The sequence below is a fragment of the Salvelinus alpinus genome, chromosome 37 (assembly GCF_045679555.1).
Source record: "Salvelinus alpinus chromosome 37, SLU_Salpinus.1, whole genome shotgun sequence".
In the NCBI taxonomy this organism is placed as follows: domain Eukaryota; kingdom Metazoa; phylum Chordata; class Actinopteri; order Salmoniformes; family Salmonidae; genus Salvelinus; species Salvelinus alpinus.
Genome location: NC_092122.1, coordinates 12,632,735 through 12,650,104, shown reverse-complemented (window position 1 = coordinate 12,650,104; position 17,370 = coordinate 12,632,735). Strand labels below are relative to the sequence as shown.

General features: G+C 43.5%; 2 protein-coding genes across 2 annotated transcripts; both read right to left on the bottom strand.

Annotated features, from left to right (window-relative positions):
- Positions 1-486: 486 nt before the first annotated feature.
- LOC139566136 (mitogen-activated protein kinase 11-like) lies at positions 487-13,032 on the bottom strand. The gene is made up of 12 exons (XM_071387085.1): positions 12,623-13,032; positions 6,828-6,957; positions 6,660-6,718; positions 6,342-6,453; positions 5,803-5,832; positions 5,296-5,343; positions 5,065-5,179; positions 4,772-4,843; positions 4,227-4,306; positions 3,901-3,979; positions 3,529-3,702; positions 487-3,329 (listed from the first exon to the last, which is right to left on the bottom strand). Exons 1-12 carry the CDS (start codon positions 12,733-12,735, stop codon positions 3,256-3,258), a joined length of 1,086 nt encoding a protein of 361 aa, XP_071243186.1. The 5' UTR covers positions 12,736-13,032; the 3' UTR covers positions 487-3,255.
- Positions 13,033-13,107: 75 nt separating this feature from the next.
- LOC139565712 (mucin-2-like) lies at positions 13,108-17,014 on the bottom strand. The gene is made up of 4 exons (XM_071386216.1): positions 16,660-17,014; positions 14,671-16,440; positions 14,119-14,493; positions 13,108-13,715 (listed from the first exon to the last, which is right to left on the bottom strand). The coding sequence occupies exons 1-4, from the start codon at positions 17,012-17,014 to the stop codon at positions 13,705-13,707; spliced, it is 2,511 nt and encodes an 836-aa protein (XP_071242317.1). The 3' UTR covers positions 13,108-13,704.
- Between the last annotated feature and the right edge of the window lie 356 nt (positions 17,015-17,370).

Here is a 17,370-nt window from a genome sequence, read left to right as displayed (position 1 = left end):
GGTAAACAATAGAACACACTCCCTGTGCTATTGATGGGTGTGTCTGTGTCCAGACTAATTTTAACATTTTAGTAATTTATCAGATGCTCTTTATCCAGATTAAGGTTATGAGCCTTGCTGAAGGGCACATGGGCATATTTTTCACCTAGTCGACTCAGGGATTCGAACCAGCAACACTCTTAACAGCTAGGCTACCTGCCGCCCTGGCTCCTTATTGTCTTACAATCAAGTTATAAGGAATGTTGCCAAAATGCTGTCTGTTGCCATGAGATAGCGAAGAGAGCTAGCCTAGCCTGAAGATAGGGATGAAAGTTATTTTAGTATTTCCCTGGCCTCCCTTGGTCAGCCTTCCTTTCTGCTTTGCTGATAGTGTTGTTGCTGTTTATATACAGGCTCAGAAGTAAATAAATGTACATGTAGGCCACACACACACACACACACACACACACACACACACACACACACACACACACACAGTAAGATAACTGGTGATGAATTTAGCTTTTATTGATGACGAGGAAGAAGAGGATACATGTGTCGTCATGATGATCAGAAGGGTGGTCTCTCATAATACTGCCTCTGTTCTGTAGCTGAGAGATTACGACATAGTTCGATGCCTGCAGGCATGTTTGCTGGAAACATACAAGAATGGACCTTGAAGGCAAATTGACACACACACACAAACACACACAGAAAAGGCCATGTATACTCAGACTTGGAACCCATAAAGCACTGGAAAGCTACTGTGTGTGGGCTGGGAGTATTGATGGAACTTTGGCCATGTGGAGGAGGAATGAGTAGGCCGTAACTCTGGAGTAAAGTGGTCTTTCATAATGCCACAACATGCTATGCACATGACAGATTCTCACCACTGACATAGTGCTGATAGGCTGCTGCGTGATACTTGAAAACGTAAAGGAATTTGTCCATACAACAACAGACTTAATCATTTTTGGGAGAAAACAAGACTGGATTGATGCACACATTCATGACGTTAACAAGACAGGGAATAGATCGATTTGATTTATTCTGAATATGTGTAACCAAATGTTTACTTGTTCATGCTGCATAGTGGTGTTATAACTGTTGTAATAGAGTTGAGTTGGTTGACATCAATTGTCATGGCATTATGACACAGAGTTGACATTCGGTTATTGATTGGAAATGCATATGGCAGAAATTTTACAGTTAAACTTCATGCCACCATAGAATGAAAAGACACTTGTTTTTTTAAACATACAGTTTTGTATACATTCATCTTTTTTGCAGTTCTATTTAAATCCACCAACATTTGTACATGACACATACAGGACCGTAAATAGTCAAACATCAACCGAGAGAGTATTTTGGATTATATCTACTGTAATTGAGGCATTGTGTATATGATTGTTGTTGTAGTTCTTGGGGTAGTATATGTTGCAGTTCCAGAACATGTTTTTTTACTGAAAATTGAATTATTTTACTCCCCTGTAATTCGTTCACCTCAGTACGCCCCTTTAAAACATGCTGAATATTAGACCTCTGAAACTACAACATTCAGACCTATTGTAAATTCAATTGAATCGGCATAATGCATCTGGGAATCACTGTGGGTAATGGTATCTGTGGGAGTCACTGTGGGTAATGGTATCTGTGGGATTCACTGTGGGTAATGGTATCTGTGGGAGTCACTGTGAGTAATGGTATCTGTGGGAGTCACTGTGAGTAATGGTATCTGTGGGAGTCACTGTGGGTAATAGTATCTGCTGAATGTTCAGATGTAAACTTCAGCTATAAGTTTTAGTTTCTCAACAGAGCCAGGGACTAGTAAAACCTGTTGGACTGGAGCCAAGTGGAATCTGAAATGGGTGATACCAGCAACAAATGCATAGCCTACATACAGGTAACTGCCAAAATAATGGAAACACTTGAGTTAATAAGAGATACAAAGAGCACATTGAAAGCAGGTGCTTCCACATAGGTGTGGTTTCTGAGTTAATTAATCAATTAACATCCCATCATGTTTAGGGTCATGTATAACAATTCTGGGCAGGCCATTATTTTGGCCACCATGGCTATGCCCCCATAGGATGACAATGCCCCCATCGACAGGGGACGAATGGTTACTGAATGGTTCGATGTGCATGAAAACGATGTAAACCATATGCCATGGCCGTCTCAGTCACCAGATCTCAACCCAATTGAACACTTATGGGAGATTCTGGAACGGCACCTGAGACAGTGTTTTCCACCACCCTCAACAAAACACCAAATTATGGCATTTCCCATGGAAGAATGGTGTCGCATCCGTCTAATAGAGTTCCAGAAACTTTGCCAAGGTGCATTGAATCTGCTCTGGCTTGTGTTGGCCCAATGCCCTATTAAAACACTTTATGTTGATGTATTCTTTATGTTGGCAGTTACCTGTACATTGGGACATATCTACATAGCATTTGCAGCAATGCAGTTATGTCTCCGTAAACAAAACACTACCACCGGTGTACAGCCACTAATCCTGTCCATGTACAGTATATCTCTGTCATTGGTCATTCAGTGGCATATTGGTGGGTGTTGGGGGATGTTGTGCAGTAACAGCACAAAGGGCATTCATTGGTCTATTTCAAGGGAGGAACCATCTTATGTAAGTTTCTGTGAAATAACAGATATTTGCTACAACTAAAATAGAAATATGATAAAATGTGTGGAAAATTCTTCACAACAATTCACTAGAACCCTCTGTCATAAAACTGTCATTACCATGACATAACAGGTGTTATAAGCAGACTTAAACTGACATCCGTTATGACTGCTTATAAAATGTCTTCATGACGAAAGATTTCCAGTAACCTATAGCCAATGACCATTTACCAGTTGGACCCTTAGGTAGGTTTGAAAACCCTAGTGCTACTTTCTCTCTCTGTCTCTGTCTCTCTCTCCTACCTCTCTTCAACAGACTGTAAACATATACCTATCAAAACATGCTCCCTGTAATCATCGTAATGTGCGTATTCTTATCACTTTCAGTTCAACCAGACCTCCCCTCTCCCTGCTCCCCTTTTACAAAACTCCTGACAGGCAGTCAAATAGCCAGTCACAGTGAGCAAGGGGAGGGGTGTCATGCCTCTAGGGGACACAGCGTTGTTTCTGCTTGGCCCGCGGTCTCTCTTTCTCTCGGATCCTCCCGCCTCCCCAACGCCGGCAGACAGACGGAGACAAGACGGCGGTCCTTCCTCAGCTGACGGGACAGACCGAGCAGAAGGAGGTAGGGTTTGTCTTTCACTGTTCCACCTGTAGACTACTCGTCTCGCTGACAGGCGCTTTGATTCCATTCATCTCCTCGAACACCAGCTCTGTATAGGGGGATGGAGAGAGAGAGAAAGAAGATGAGGTGAAGAAAGAGGGATGAACAAAAGGTGAGGAGGAAGAGAGAACGTTTAGTTCTGGTCAAGAACATAGCAGAAAATAACTGTTGAATCTTTAAAAAAGAGAATCCCTCTTAACCTTCTCCACTCCAGCCACCCTCCATCTCTCTCTCTCTAGCTCTCTCACCTTTCCACTCCTCTAGCGTGCGGTCCTTGCTCTCCAGCGTCTGGTCGTAGGGCAGGGCCTCTGGTTCGTCGTCCGGGTCGTGGTACTGAGAGAAATAAGGGTGGGAGAGAGCCTCACTGGCAGAGATACGCCCATCACAGTCCAGAACCAGCATGCGCTTCAGTAGATCCACAGCTGAGGGAGAGAGGGAGAGGGAGGGAGAGAGAAGAATGGAGATGCAGAGAGAAAGATGGAGACCGAGATTAAGATGCAGGCACAAAGGGAAAAATACTAACAAAGCTGCCTTATGTAATCCATAGCCTTGGGTGACTATAGCCTTGGGTTAAAATTTGCCTCCAGCAAATTCAGTTATCGGGTATGACTCAGTCTCACCCATTGGGTTGGCTCCTCTGAATATCTTCTCTAAGTCCTGCTGGGGCATGAAGGGTAGAGACTGGATATATTTCTGAGCCTGTGAATGGGAAGCAATGTACAACGACACACGTGACAATGTGTACAGTACATTGCAGGGCCAATTGATCCATCAATTGAGAAATCAATCATGCTACAAGCAAAATATTGAATAATCGATCATCAAATTAGTCAATCAATTACACCGATCAAGGATGTCAGGGGATCAACAGTATCATCAAACCATTGCTATAGCTAATGATCCATTCAACTTTCCCATCTCTCCCTCTATTTCTCCATCTTCTCACATGTTCAGAGGAGATCTTCTGTAGAAGGTCAGGGGTCGGGGTGCCCACCACCTCCATAATCCTCTTCAGCTGGTCGATATCTTAGATCAGGAGGGGTTAATTAAGGGCCATCATGATCGTGAAAAAGTAATTTGGTTGGCAGGACCAACTCTTTAGGTAGAACAGCTGACTGAAGTTAGGCATACTTGACTTTGCTAGAACAGTGTTCTAGTGTTAGTTTTATCCAGGACAGCATACTCCAACATTTGAGGACCCAATACAGACATACAAAGCAGTAAATCACATTCCTATTTGTTTCAGTCTTTAGACTCTTTACAGTGACAGCCAATACAATTCAGTCCATTGTGAACTTCCTTTCCTTTCAGTCACTCTCAATACACCTCCCCTTCAGACAGAAAGGCTATATCTCTAGATGGGATTGTGATGCAAATCTGGGAGGAGCTGATGTGTGTCCATAGAGCAGTATTGGTGGTAACAGCGCTGGAGAGTGGTTGTAGAGTGTAGTGCACTCAGTCTCAAGCCATGTCCGTGTTAGTGAAGGATACAGTCGTTGCCTGGAAACAGGACCTTCCCCTTCAGCAGCTCTCCCATGATGCATCCCACTGACCAGATATCCACTGTAACAGAGGCATTAACATTCAGTCGTCATAACAACAGGATTTTACGATTAGCCATAACAGCACAGATATTGCTAGCAAATTTTTCTTTCTGGATAGAACTGCATGATGATAGAGTATGTGTTTGGTTGTTATATTAGAAGGTGTCTGGTAATATGTGGTGTGAAATGAGAATCTTGGTTTTATGATCATTTTTGGGTTGTGTGAGTGTGGATCTGTACCTGTCTGATTGTAGTGCATCCAGTTAAGCATGATCTCTGGCGCTCGATACCAGCGAGTCGCCACGTACCCAGTCATCTCATCATCCGTCTGTCTGGCCAATCCAAAGTCAAGGATCTGGGGGAGAGAGAGACACAGGTTGTCATGGTGATAGCCATTACCGAGTGGGGGAAAGGTTATGTTGTGATTGTCTGAGGTGTTGAGGAGTTGGGTGGCTGGGTCACTGGTCTTACCCTCAGCTCGCAGTCCTCGTTCACTGCCACGTTACTTGGTTTCAGGTCCTGTGAGACAGACACATGAAAAGACAGACCGGTCAACACAAAGACTGTCTGAAGGACAGGGGGAAAGAAAGGGAGAAAGCCATGTACACAGACAGACCGAAAAGCAGGCAGCCAGACAGACAGACAGACAGACAAAGTGATGTATGGATAGGGCAGACAGATAGACAGACAGGTTGAAACATATACTGGGTTTTACAAGCTGGGTGTAAGGCCTACAAGCACATGCAACAAGAAGCTCTCAACACACAATCTCTCTCTAACACACTCACACAATATGATATGATCTACTTACACACATACCGGTACATTCTAAATACAGAATTGCCTTTTAAAGCCAACAAAGCACTCAGGAGAGGCAATTGCTATCCAGGAGACTGCCTTTATGAAAAGAGGGGATGAGGAAAAAGGAAAAGAGTGGGCAAGTAGAGAAGAGAAGAGAAGAGGAAAGCCACCACTCACTCTGTGGATCAGTCCTGCTGAATGGATGTACTGTTCAGGGGGAGACGGAAAAGGGACATGGCAGCGGGGTGGGGGGGAGGAGTGGGGGGAGAGAGGAAAGAAAGGAGAGAGAGAGAGAGAGGTCAACAGTGTATTCTAACATTGTCCCTGTCTAAAAGGGTCTACATTTTTTGTTAATTCCTTGGTAACTAGGTTTGCTAGGGGCTGGTCAGTCCCCTGTTAACTGTGTTGCCTAGTGAGCCAGGCATAATGTAGCTTTCAAACTTAGCAGTATATCCGAGTTTATAATCAAATGTGAAGGTACAGTATATATACCATTTCAGAGGATGTTAAGGGATATTCTAGTAAATTATAGCCAGTTGTTTTATAGTATAAAAAGGATCATCATGGTGTTTGAGGTTCAGTTGTGGCACATTGAAATTAAACAGTTGCCTTTGAGTTAAAACAATTATTATCAGGGAAGGTTGCTTTGTACTGTCAGTGTATAGTATGTAAAAAAAAAAACATGTCTAACCATGATACATTGGGGGGTTAACTACCTTGAGGCCTCTGAGCAGCTGGTAAATAAGAAACTGCACATGCTCATCAGAGAGACGCTGGAATTTGACTATGTTGTTCAGGTCTGCCCCCATCAAGTTGGTTACCAGGTAGCTGGAAAGAGGAGGAGGAGGAGGAAGGAGGAGGGGACTTTTGTAACAGTGCGTGGTGATGTTCCAATTCAGTTAGACAGTACATGCCTTGAATCCTGGTGAAAAGCTCTATTTATATGCAATATGTCATCATCAGAATAATCATGACAGTATAATCACTGTATGGGGTATGTTGGACATCCTAGTGCTCGTTCAGTAGCCACTCACACTTCATGGAAGTCCTCTAGCGATGCAGCAGGGGAGAATACATCCAGTAGTCCTATCACCTGTTCAGGGAGAATGTTGATGCCAAAGAGTTACAACTCTATTGTGCATTATCAAGGCAATTTAGGTCATCTAGTCAACACGGGAGGTCTTCAACCACTCTTTACTCACGTTCTCATGTTTCATGTGCTTGAGTAGCCGGAGCTCGCGGTACGAGCGCCTACTGTGGATAAGGGACTGGAAAGGCCGAGACAGCTTCTTCACTGCCACCTTCTGTCGTAGCCGCACGTCATATGCTGAGCTGTGGGGGGGTGAGCGACAGCAGATTACACAATGAAATGCATTGCTTTTAAACATGTTGATCATTACATTATTAGATTCATTATTGTTTCCTTTGAAGTGCAAATGTATGTCTGAGTAGTGTACTGGTGCTGCGCTGCCGTCTCCGTTGTTGCAGTGTTATTTCTACTTAGGCAGTATTTGGTGCAACATCTTACTCAATTCTGATGTTGCACAGAGAGGAGGAGTGTTATGGGAAATGAAAAAGAGACTAGGCAATAACATTATAGAGGAATGAAGAGACAAAGGAGTGTACTGTAGAAGGAGTAGAGAAGGTCAGAGAGAGATCGAGGGAGAGCAAGAGATGAGGGAGGGGACAGGAAGTACCAGACAGGAAATAAAAGTGTTTGAGAAATCGAAAGAAACTGGACAGAAGGAAAGAAGAAGCAGTAAAGGAGATAAGAGGAAGTGTGAAGAAAAGAGGAAGGAGAGGCAGCACAGAGCCACAACGGCACGAGAAGTTAAAACAACCACGTAAATCACTGTCGTTATCAACCTGACCTTTAACCCCTTTAACCAGCCTGCGAGGAGCACTACACCATTACTACGATGTTACCTGCAGCCTGCCATGTGTACAACACAAGGCCATGCATGCACATATCTGAAGGCATCGCCTTCAGACAAGGCCAAGTGCATTAATTTCATTCACAGCCACAGAAGCACCTGCTGCTACCCCAGATGCCCCTGTTAAATGTTAGCCAAACAGGCAGCTAGCATACCATCATCTTTCCATGACACAAGCCAGACCTCTCCGTCTCTCACACACACACACACACACACACACACACACACACACACACACACACACACACACACACACACACACACACACACACACACACACACACACACACACACACACACACACACACACACACACACACACACACACACACACACACACACACAAGTCCTCTGCCATCTCATCTTCAATACATGGCTGTCCACCTCACTGCCCACAACTCCACAGGCAGGCTATGCATCGATTTCTGCAACTGACTGTCTTCCATCTCAGAATGTTTTATCAGCCGTTACAGTAATGCAGCGCAATATCTGATGCAAAGTAATTTGGCTTTCTCTCTATCTCACTCTCTCTCTCTTCATCTAGCTATCTATATTGACTTTAGACTTAAGCATATGCAATCATTCAAAGGAAATAGTGGGGCATACATGAAAGCATCTGCCAGAGCATCTTGTTTGCACCTAGAATAAAAAATGAAGGATGCTTGCTTTTATTCTCCAGCATCTTGCTACCTACAGCAGCTTGCATGTTAACACTGATAGACAGTTCCATGTACTTGAGATTCTATTTCATGTGTGCTTTCATCCTAGAGCTTGTCCTCTCACGTTGTAAACAAACTCTGCACAACAGCGTCGGCTAAATGGCACCGAAGCGACATGATAATAGCTCTTTAAGCAGCCAAGCCCCTACAAATACCACACACTCACAGTAGCCATGATTTGCATAGTGTTGCTGCAACAGTTGAAATGGGCACATGGAATTGAGTTCTTTTGACTACATGAAGCATTCATGATGCAAGCGCAAACATTTGCACAACGCTATATGACTGTTACATAACGTTACACCAACAAAGAGTTTCCCAGTTCCATTGTGAAGAATATGTTCAGTATCATGGACAAGTTCTAAACCCATCAGTCAGAACGAATTAGAGTTATATTACTGGCCAAGACGTTCCAACTTCCTTTCAGGAGACCGATGGAAGGAAAAGTAACCATTGAAATTGAATTAGGGGTTTACAGTCTGCATGCTGAGTGGGAAATGAGAAATGATACGACTTGGGAAAGCGAAGGGAAGTGCCAGTACGATGTCTCAAGAATGACAATTATTGTCATTATGTGTGACTGGTGTTTTGCAGTCTATGAAAAGCTTTTCAGTTATTGGAATAAATTCTATTTGAAGTAGCAACCACATTTGTGAAAATCTCAGACATTCCAATGTATTTTAAATGTGCATTTTCATTCAGATATGAGTTTTGATGTCTGCTGGTATAATGATGGAAAACTAATACATGTGTCTATGTGATGTTCTGCATGGTATACAGTGAATGTGTGACATGGTCTGCTTTAGTGCATGTACAATAATACTTCTGTCTGGTGGCTACACCATTGAGAGCAGCTTGGCTGGCTGCATCACCGCTTGGTATGGCAGCTGCTTGGCATCCGACCGTAAGGCGCTACAGAGAGTAGTGCGTATGGCCCAGTACATCACTGGGGCCAAGCTCCCTGCCATCCAGAACCTCTATACCAGGCGGTGTAGGAGGAAGGCCCTAAAAATTGTCAAAGACTCCTGCCACCCAAGTTATAGACTGTTCTCTCTGCTACCACAGGGCAAGCGGTACCGGAGCACCAAATTCTAAGACCAAAAAGCTCCTGAACAGCTTCTACCCCCAAGCCATAAGATTGCTGAACAGTTAATCAAATGGCTACACTGACTATTTGCCAGGGGTGTAAAATACTTTGAAGTACTACTTAAGTCTTTTTTGGGGGTATCTGTACTTTACTTTACTGTTTATATTTGACAACTTTTACTTTACTACATACATTTTCCCTGACACCCGAAAGTACTCATTACATTTTGAATGCTAAGCAGGACAGAAAATGGTCCAATTCACACACGTATCAAGAGAACCTCTCTGGTCATTCCTACTAAACACAAATGCTTTGTTTGTAAATTATGTCTGTTGGAGTGTGACTCTGGCTAGCCGTAAATATTACATTTTGTGTCATCTGGTTTGCTTAATATAATGAATTTTACTTTTGATACTTAAGTATATTTTAGCAACTACATTTACTTTTGATACTTAAGTATATTTAAAACCAAATACATTTAGACTTTTACTCAAGTAGTATTTTACGGGATGACTTTCACGTTTACTTCAGTCATTTTCTATTAATGTATCTTTACTTTTAATCAAAGTATGACAATTGGGTACTTTTTTTCCCACCACTGCTATTTGAATTGACCCCTTTTTTATTTGCACTGACTCTGTTGCACTGGCTCTATGCACTGACTCTGTTGCACTGGCTCTATGCACTGACTCTGTTGCACTGGCTCTATGCACACTCACTGGACTCTACCCACACACTCACATATACTACACTGACACTCCTACACACATACGCACTGCGTACGCTCACACACACAAAACACACATACACTCACAGATAGACACACTTTCACACTCATCACATATGCTGCTGCTACTTTGTTTATCACCTATCCTGATTGCCTAGTCACCTTTACCCCTACCTACATGTACATACTGTATTACCTCAACTACCTCGTACCCCTGCACATTGACTCCGTACCGGTGCTCCTTGTATATATTTTTCTTACTTTTTAACTCTGCATTGTTGGGAAAGGGCTCGTAAGTAAGCATTTCATGGTAAAGTCTACATCTGTTGTATTGGGCACATGTGACAAATATTTCATTTTGATTTGATCTGATGATATGCATTATATGGGCCTTTCTGATCAGATCCTTGACAGGCAAACAATCTCAGGAAGCTTTGCAGGGAGATTGAGGAGCACCAACGATTAATATAATGACTCCAATTTTCCTCTGTATCCTCCGAAGTAATGTCCCTGGACCCCCAAGGCTCTCCCCGTCCCAACCCCCTATAAAATACCTTCCCGACTCCCAAACCCCCACCCCTCTGCTAATCAATCAGCTCTGCCATGGAGAAGACGGTGACAATGACTGGAGCACAGCCTGAACAATGCAGGGCTCAGAGAGAGAGAGAAAGAGAGAGGGAGATTGTGTGCAAGAATGTGAGTGTCCTTGCTGGCTAGACTGGTACTATGAGCAGTGGTGCCATTTTGTAGGTGTAGCAGATCACATGACTGCATTGCTCTGCATCTTGGTTGATGGTGTATTAGATGTGTTTGTGAATCCACATAAATAAAGAGTTTTGTTTTTAACTGTAGAGAATTGTATTAGTCAAAAGAAGCAGACACAGGGATGGTCTTTGTTTGAATTGTTGCTATGCTATCATGTCTATCTACTCAGCTTCCAAGGTCTTCATCAAATCAAACATACGTAACTGTGCCGACTTCACCATGATTACTCAGCGGAGTAGTAAATCACTGCAGTTCTTCCCATCAATCAGCTAGGCTAAACTTCCATGAAATCGAATTGACCAATAAAGGCTTAGATATTGCTTGAGCTAACATGTAGTTTCTGTGCCTCCCTTCTCTTCCAGGTCTGCTGCATCACAGATGTCTGTTGTCTGTCCTCCTGGGCTGATCCTCAGAAGATCACATCCTCACTTCCCTCTGTTCTAGGAGATGCAAACGCATTGGATTGACACGCCATGGTTGGCTGTTTTACCAGCATATAAACAACAAAGAGAGTTGTGCCCACAATGTACATCTAATCTATCTACCAGTGCTTTTATAGTAAAAGCAGCCATTGAAACCGCCAAGCACTTATTTTCCCTTCCCATGCAATATGGATATGCAATATGGATTGCGTGTATGACACTCAAGCCGAGGTGCACACATCACCATGACACCTCGCCATGGCAACGGTGTCTCTTCTCCCGCAACAGACAAAGAGTGATCCAAAATTAAAACAAGGAAATATTGCCCAACCCACTTGTGAGAAAAAGGAACTTGTTCATGTGGAAATGTAGACTATAAGAACCACCTCGTTGGGCTAGACAGCGGTGTGTGCGTGAGAGAGAGAGAGTATTTACTGTATGGGGAGGAGATCACGTTTTGAAATTGAAGTCTGTTATTCGGTCAACAGACTGGTAGTCATGAATACAATGTTGAGATGTATTCCCTAGGTCCCTCTTCACTGTCTGAAGTGAACATACGCATATCAAAGATAAAAGTCCATAACAGCACAAATGTCTGAAAAAAACGAAACAATTCAAGATATCTGCAGTCAGAAACACTGAGGTGGCCCCTACACATGCCCATGGCTTTACAGATGTGTCATGCATCCTTCAGTTGTTCAGTGCAGATCCCCCCGAAGTGCCGTCCCTGTTATTAGTAGCCACAAAAGCCTTATGGAACTAATGTATCCTATTGAGAACTGTCACGATTCAGAGGATCTCCCGTAGCGCGTGGTTGCAGGTGCGATGCGCCGATAACTCCTAATTGTTTCCTCTTTCGGTATGGGAATCGTATGGGGCAGACTGAATCAGCTACTGTACATGCGAAGCTTCAGGTGTTTAAAGCCTCCGCACCGAGAGGCAACAACTGCAGACAGTCTGCGGTTGGAGTGATGACGCCCAGTATTTGGGAATGGTGTCAACGACAGATAAATCAATCAAATGGAAAACGAAGCCTTTATGACAGCATCATATTGATACAAATAGAGTAGTCTAGTGAATCCACATTGAACAAACATGAAAATAACATTGATGACTTTCTCGTGCATAACAACTAACTGGCCTACATTAACATTAATTATATTAAATCAGCCTAATAACTCAATAACCTCAATAATAACAATAGACTGGTAATTCCAATATGATCCAATAATGCATATTCATAATACAAATCATAAGACTAAATTATGTTTTCCTCTGCATTGTATTGTGTTTCTGGACCTCTTTGCAGCCTCGCCCCTCCCTCTTTCATATAGCCTACTCACCATACCGAACCGTAGGCCCCCGAGCCCACGGGAGTCAGGTTCTGGTACCGCTCGGGAACCTCCCATACAGTCTTGTTCAGCTCCTGCCGATAGTAGCCTGGTCTGGCAGACATTTTTACCGTAAATAAAACGAGCTCTCAGTACTGGACTGATTGCTCTGTCTGCACAATCCGTGGTAACTGTCTCCGACTGCGTGCACAGAGGGGAGCTGCTGGCTCTCTCTCCCTCTCTCTCTCTCTCTCTCTCTCTCTCTCTCTCAATTCAAGGGCTTTATTGGCATGGGAAACATATTTAAAAATTGCCAAAGCAAGTGAAGTAGAAAATAAACAAAAGTATCTATATTTCTCTCTCTCTCGATATTTCTGAGAAGGGGGTATTGTAAGTAGAGAGATCGAGCTGGTAATAGATTCTGAGCACGATGTCTCAGACATGGGGGGTGCTAAGTGGAAGGGCGGATGAGATAGGGGAGTGATTCATATCATTAATCTATTAGGATAGGCTACTGCAAATAATATTGTTACCCATAGTCTATGTATATATATATATGTATATATATATTTTTTTTTTTAAATAAATGGGATTATGTCTCCAAAATGCATGTTTTTGCCAAGCTCAATGGTTCAATTGATTTGAGTTTATGGCACCTTGTTGCATCAATATGGCCCATCAGTGCAGACGTGTCAATTTCACAGAAGTCACAGTTATCGCATGAAATGCATACATCATAACAAAATACCAATATTGTCATTATAACTATGTAGCTGTCTCTCCTACAATAGGCTACAGTGATCACACAAAAGTGAAATACTACATTTTCATTTCAATAATATTTTCTTTACTTTTATCTACTCTATTTTTAAACAAACAAATTAGTACAGTTAATAACAGTCACAGCCATGGTTATGAGTAAACATACAGTATCATTAAGTAATATAATGTGATAGTAAAAATGATAAGTAAAAGTAGTAATAATAATTATAATAATAGTGGTTTAATAATATAATGAATTGAAATGCAGGCCCTTTCCAGACCCTGAGTGTGGTGTCTGTCTGCGGACTGTCCAGGCTGCCATGGAGAGCCCTCTAGTGGAGATCTGTTAAAACATCATATACAGGATGAGAGGACATGGATGAGATGACATCTATGTATCTTTAATGACTAGACCTTGCTATTTTGTTTTTTGATTATTCAAGACTATTAAACTACAGTATACTATTGGCTACAGTAAAAGGCAGAAAAGAGCAATGCAGATAGTAGCCAATTGTAGAGAGGGGGTTTCTGGGATGTAGGTTGAGCCTTATTCAATAGGGAGGTATAATCAAAGCATTGCATAAAGTAATACATTGCATAGAGATTACATGACAGTCAAGACAGTACATCTCTATTCTGCAGTAAACCATGACAGTTGTATGTAATATTTGTCTATCTGCAACATTCTGAATGTTCCACCTCTCTGAACAAGCCCAAAACAGGAGCTTAAACGTTGAGCAATGTACCTTGACATATGAAGGGTAATTCCTGATGACAGGAGGCATCCAGCCACTTCAGTTCTCCATTACCAACCCAGACCATCTTACCACAGTGGTAATTGATGGGGTTGAGGGGGAAGCAGCTATGCCACTCGCTGTACTTCACCACCTTATCAACATCACTACTGGTCCACAGCCAGGGAGCGCTCCACTCAAAGATGGACCTCTCCAGACCAATCCACATTTCCCCACATTGCAGCTCCACGTTGGCCAGGAGCTGGGTCACGTCAGCATGCACGGTCTGGTTGGTGATGTGCACCAGGTTGGACTTGGAGCCACGACTTCTGCAGAACTCCATGGCATTGATCCAGCTCTTGGACTCGTTGAAGTAGTGCAGGTAATCTGCATGTACAAGACACAAACACACATGAAACTGCACACGTTAATGTAAGTTAATAAACACAAAACCACAAATACACATACACTTACGGTCTTATCTGCTATTAAAACCCTCACAATTGTCACTTGTGCACCTTTGTACAGATTGGTACAGAATGTAGCTCCATGTCTGACACTCACTAGGATGGAGTGGAGAAGTTGTACTACTGGGGGAGGAAGTTGGCTGACTGTTTGGGGAGGTGGAACCTGATGAGGTCAGTTGTCCACTGGAAGTTGAGGTTGGTGGTGTGGTGGACTGTCCATTAGTAGTGGTAGTTGGTGAGGTGGTGGACTGTCCATTAGTAGTGGTAGTTGGTGAGGTGGTGGACTGTCCATTAGTGGTGGTAGTTGGTGAGGTGGTGGACTGTCCATTAGTGGTGGTAGGTGGTGAGGTGGTGGACTGTCCATTAGTAGTGGTAGTTGGTGAGGTGGTGGACTGTCCATTAATAGTGGTAGTTGGTGAGGTGGTGGACTGTCCATTAGTAGTGGTAGTTGGTGAGGTGGTGGACTGTCCATTAGTAGTGGTAGTTGGTGAGGAGGTGGACTGTCCATTAGTAGTGATAGTTGGTGAGGTGGTGGACTGTCCATTAGTGGTGGTAGTTGGTGAGGTGGTGGACTGTCCATTAGTAGTGGTAGTTGGTGAGGTGGTGGACTGTCCATTAGTAGTGGTAGTTGGTGAGGAGGTGGACTGTCCATTAGAAGTGGTAGTTGGTGAGGTGGTGGACTGTCCATTAGTGGTGGTAGGTGGTGAGGTGGGGGACTGTCCATTAGTAGTGGTAGTTGGTGAGGTGGTGGACTGTCCATTAATAGTGGTAGTTGGTGAGGTGGTGGACTGTCCATTAGTGGTGGTAGTTGGTGAGGTGGTGGACTGTCCATTAGTAGTGGTAGTTGGTGAGGTGGTGGACTGTCCATTAATAGTGGTAGTTGGTGAGGTGGTGGACTGTCCATTAGTGGTGGTAGTTGGTGAGGAGGTGGACTGTCCATTAGAAGTGGTAGTTGGTGAGGTGGTGGACTGTCCATTAGTGGTGGTAGGTGGTGAGGTGGTGGACTGTCCATTAGTAGTGGTAGTTGGTGAGGTGGTGGACTGTCCATTAATAGTGGTAGTTGGTGAGGTGGTGGACTGTCCATTAGTGGTGGTAGTTGGTGAGGTGGTGGACTGTCCATTAGTAGTGGTAGTTGGTGAGGTGGTGGACTGTCCATTAATAGTGGTAGTTGGTGAGGTGGTGGACTGTCCATTAGTGGTGGTCGTTGGTGAGGTGGTGGACTGTCCATTAGAAGTGGTAGTTGGTGAGGTGGTGGACTGTCCATTAGTAGTGGTAGTTGGTGAGGTGGTGGACTGTCCCTTAATAGTGGTAGTTGGTGAGGTGGTGGACTGTCCCTTAGTAGTGGTAGTTGGTGAGGTGGTGGACTGTCCATTAGTGGTGGTCGTTGGTGAGGTGGTGGACTGTCCATTAGAAGTGGTAGGTGGTGAGGTGGTGGACTGTCCCTTAGTAGTGGTAGTTGGTGAGGTGGTGGACTGTCCCTTAGTAGTGGTAGTTGGTGAGGTGGTGGACTGTCCATTAGTAGTGGTAGTTGGTGAGGTGGTGGACTGTCCCTTAGTAGTGGTAGTTGGTGAGGTGGTGGACTGTCCATTAGTAGTGGTAGTTGGTGAGGTGGTGGACTGTCGCTTAGTAGTGGTAGTTGGTGAGGTGGTGGACTGTCCCTTAGTAGTGGTAGTTGGTGAGGTGGTGGACTGTCCATTAGTAGTGGTAGGTGGTGAGGTGGTGGTCTGTCCCTTAGTAGTGGTAGTTGGTGAGGTGGTAGGTGTTGTGGTGGACGTCTTGATAGAGGGAGGTCCAGTTGAAGTAGGGCTGGTGGTTTCAGGGGTAACAGGAGTGGTCAAATCCCCAGTGGTGTTAAGTGGACGTTCATCTGTCAGAATGAAGTAGAATACATATACATTTAAGTACATTTGAAGTTTACTGTCATTTTTATCATTGATACAAAAACAAAGCAGGCCTAATCTTTATAAAATATTTAATCACATTAAAACTAGGATTTTCTTTGTGTAGATTCCATACAACGTATTCATAGATGATGACTGACTGAAAACCGTTTAGTTTGATAACAATCTCACAAGGTTCAACTTACCTCCATAGCAAAGGAAAGCACTTTGACGAGAGCAATCTTTTGGTGTCCATTTTCTGTTCAGCTGTACACAGTTTCCATCTACCCTGGTGTTTTCCCATTGCTGAAATGGTTCTCCGTTTGACCATTCCCATTGTGTGTTGTTGTGCTCAAGTCCAATCCAGGCGGCCGCTGTAGTCACCTCATCAAAGGCATCCTGTTCTTTCTGGTTAAGGATATTTGCCAGATCTCTGCCTTTGCTCTTGCAGTCTTTCAGAGCATCCTGCTGCGTCTTTGCCCCAGGAATCAGCTCATACACCTTCTCTGTTGTTCCATTACCATGATGAACTTCTAGGAGGGAAGGTGAAAACTGACACATCAGATTTCATGAGACAGTTAATGACTTCGCACAATAAGAAACAAACCTGGAAGTTACAGGTGATAACCTAATTAATAAAGTGCTTGAGATCTGATTAGATGAGGAATACAGGTTTTGAGTAGGTGTTGTGCAATCAATCAATCAATCCCATTTGTTAAAAGACTAGTTGGATTTTCCATTGATAAAAAGAGAGAGTGAGTGAGTCAGTCCTTACCTCGTTGACACATATACTGTCTTTTAGCTGCACAAGCCACTGGTTGCCAGTGAGATGAAATAGACAAGACACAGTCATGACCCTCAGTGTGGACACCAAAACCTTTTTCCCAGTTAAAAAACATGAAGTCCTCTCCATCAGA

What these genes read in the sequence shown, in the direction of transcription:
- LOC139566136 (XM_071387085.1), bottom strand. Translation starts at nt 12,735, where the DNA reads ATGTCTGCCAGACCAGGCTACTATCGGCAGGAGCTGAACAAGACTGTA. An exon ending in AGCTGCTCAGAGGCCTCAAG is followed by an intron (nt 5,833 to 6,341) that starts GTAGTTAACCCC and finishes CCCCCTGAACAG; the next exon opens with TACATCCATTCAGCAGGACT. An exon ending in ACGAGGACTGCGAGCTGAGG is followed by an intron (nt 5,180 to 5,295) that starts GTAAGACCAGTG and finishes TCTCTCCCCCAG; the next exon opens with ATCCTTGACTTTGGATTGGC.
- LOC139565712 (XM_071386216.1), bottom strand. Translation starts at nt 17,014, where the DNA reads ATGTGTCAGTTTTCACCTTCCCTCCTAGAAGTTCATCATGGTAATGGA. An exon ending in TGCTTTCCTTTGCTATGGAG is followed by an intron (nt 16,441 to 16,659) that starts GTAAGTTGAACC and finishes TCATTCTGACAG; the next exon opens with ATGAACGTCCACTTAACACC. An exon ending in AACTTCTCCACTCCATCCTA is followed by an intron (nt 14,494 to 14,670) that starts GTGAGTGTCAGA and finishes TTGTACATGCAG; the next exon opens with ATTACCTGCACTACTTCAAC.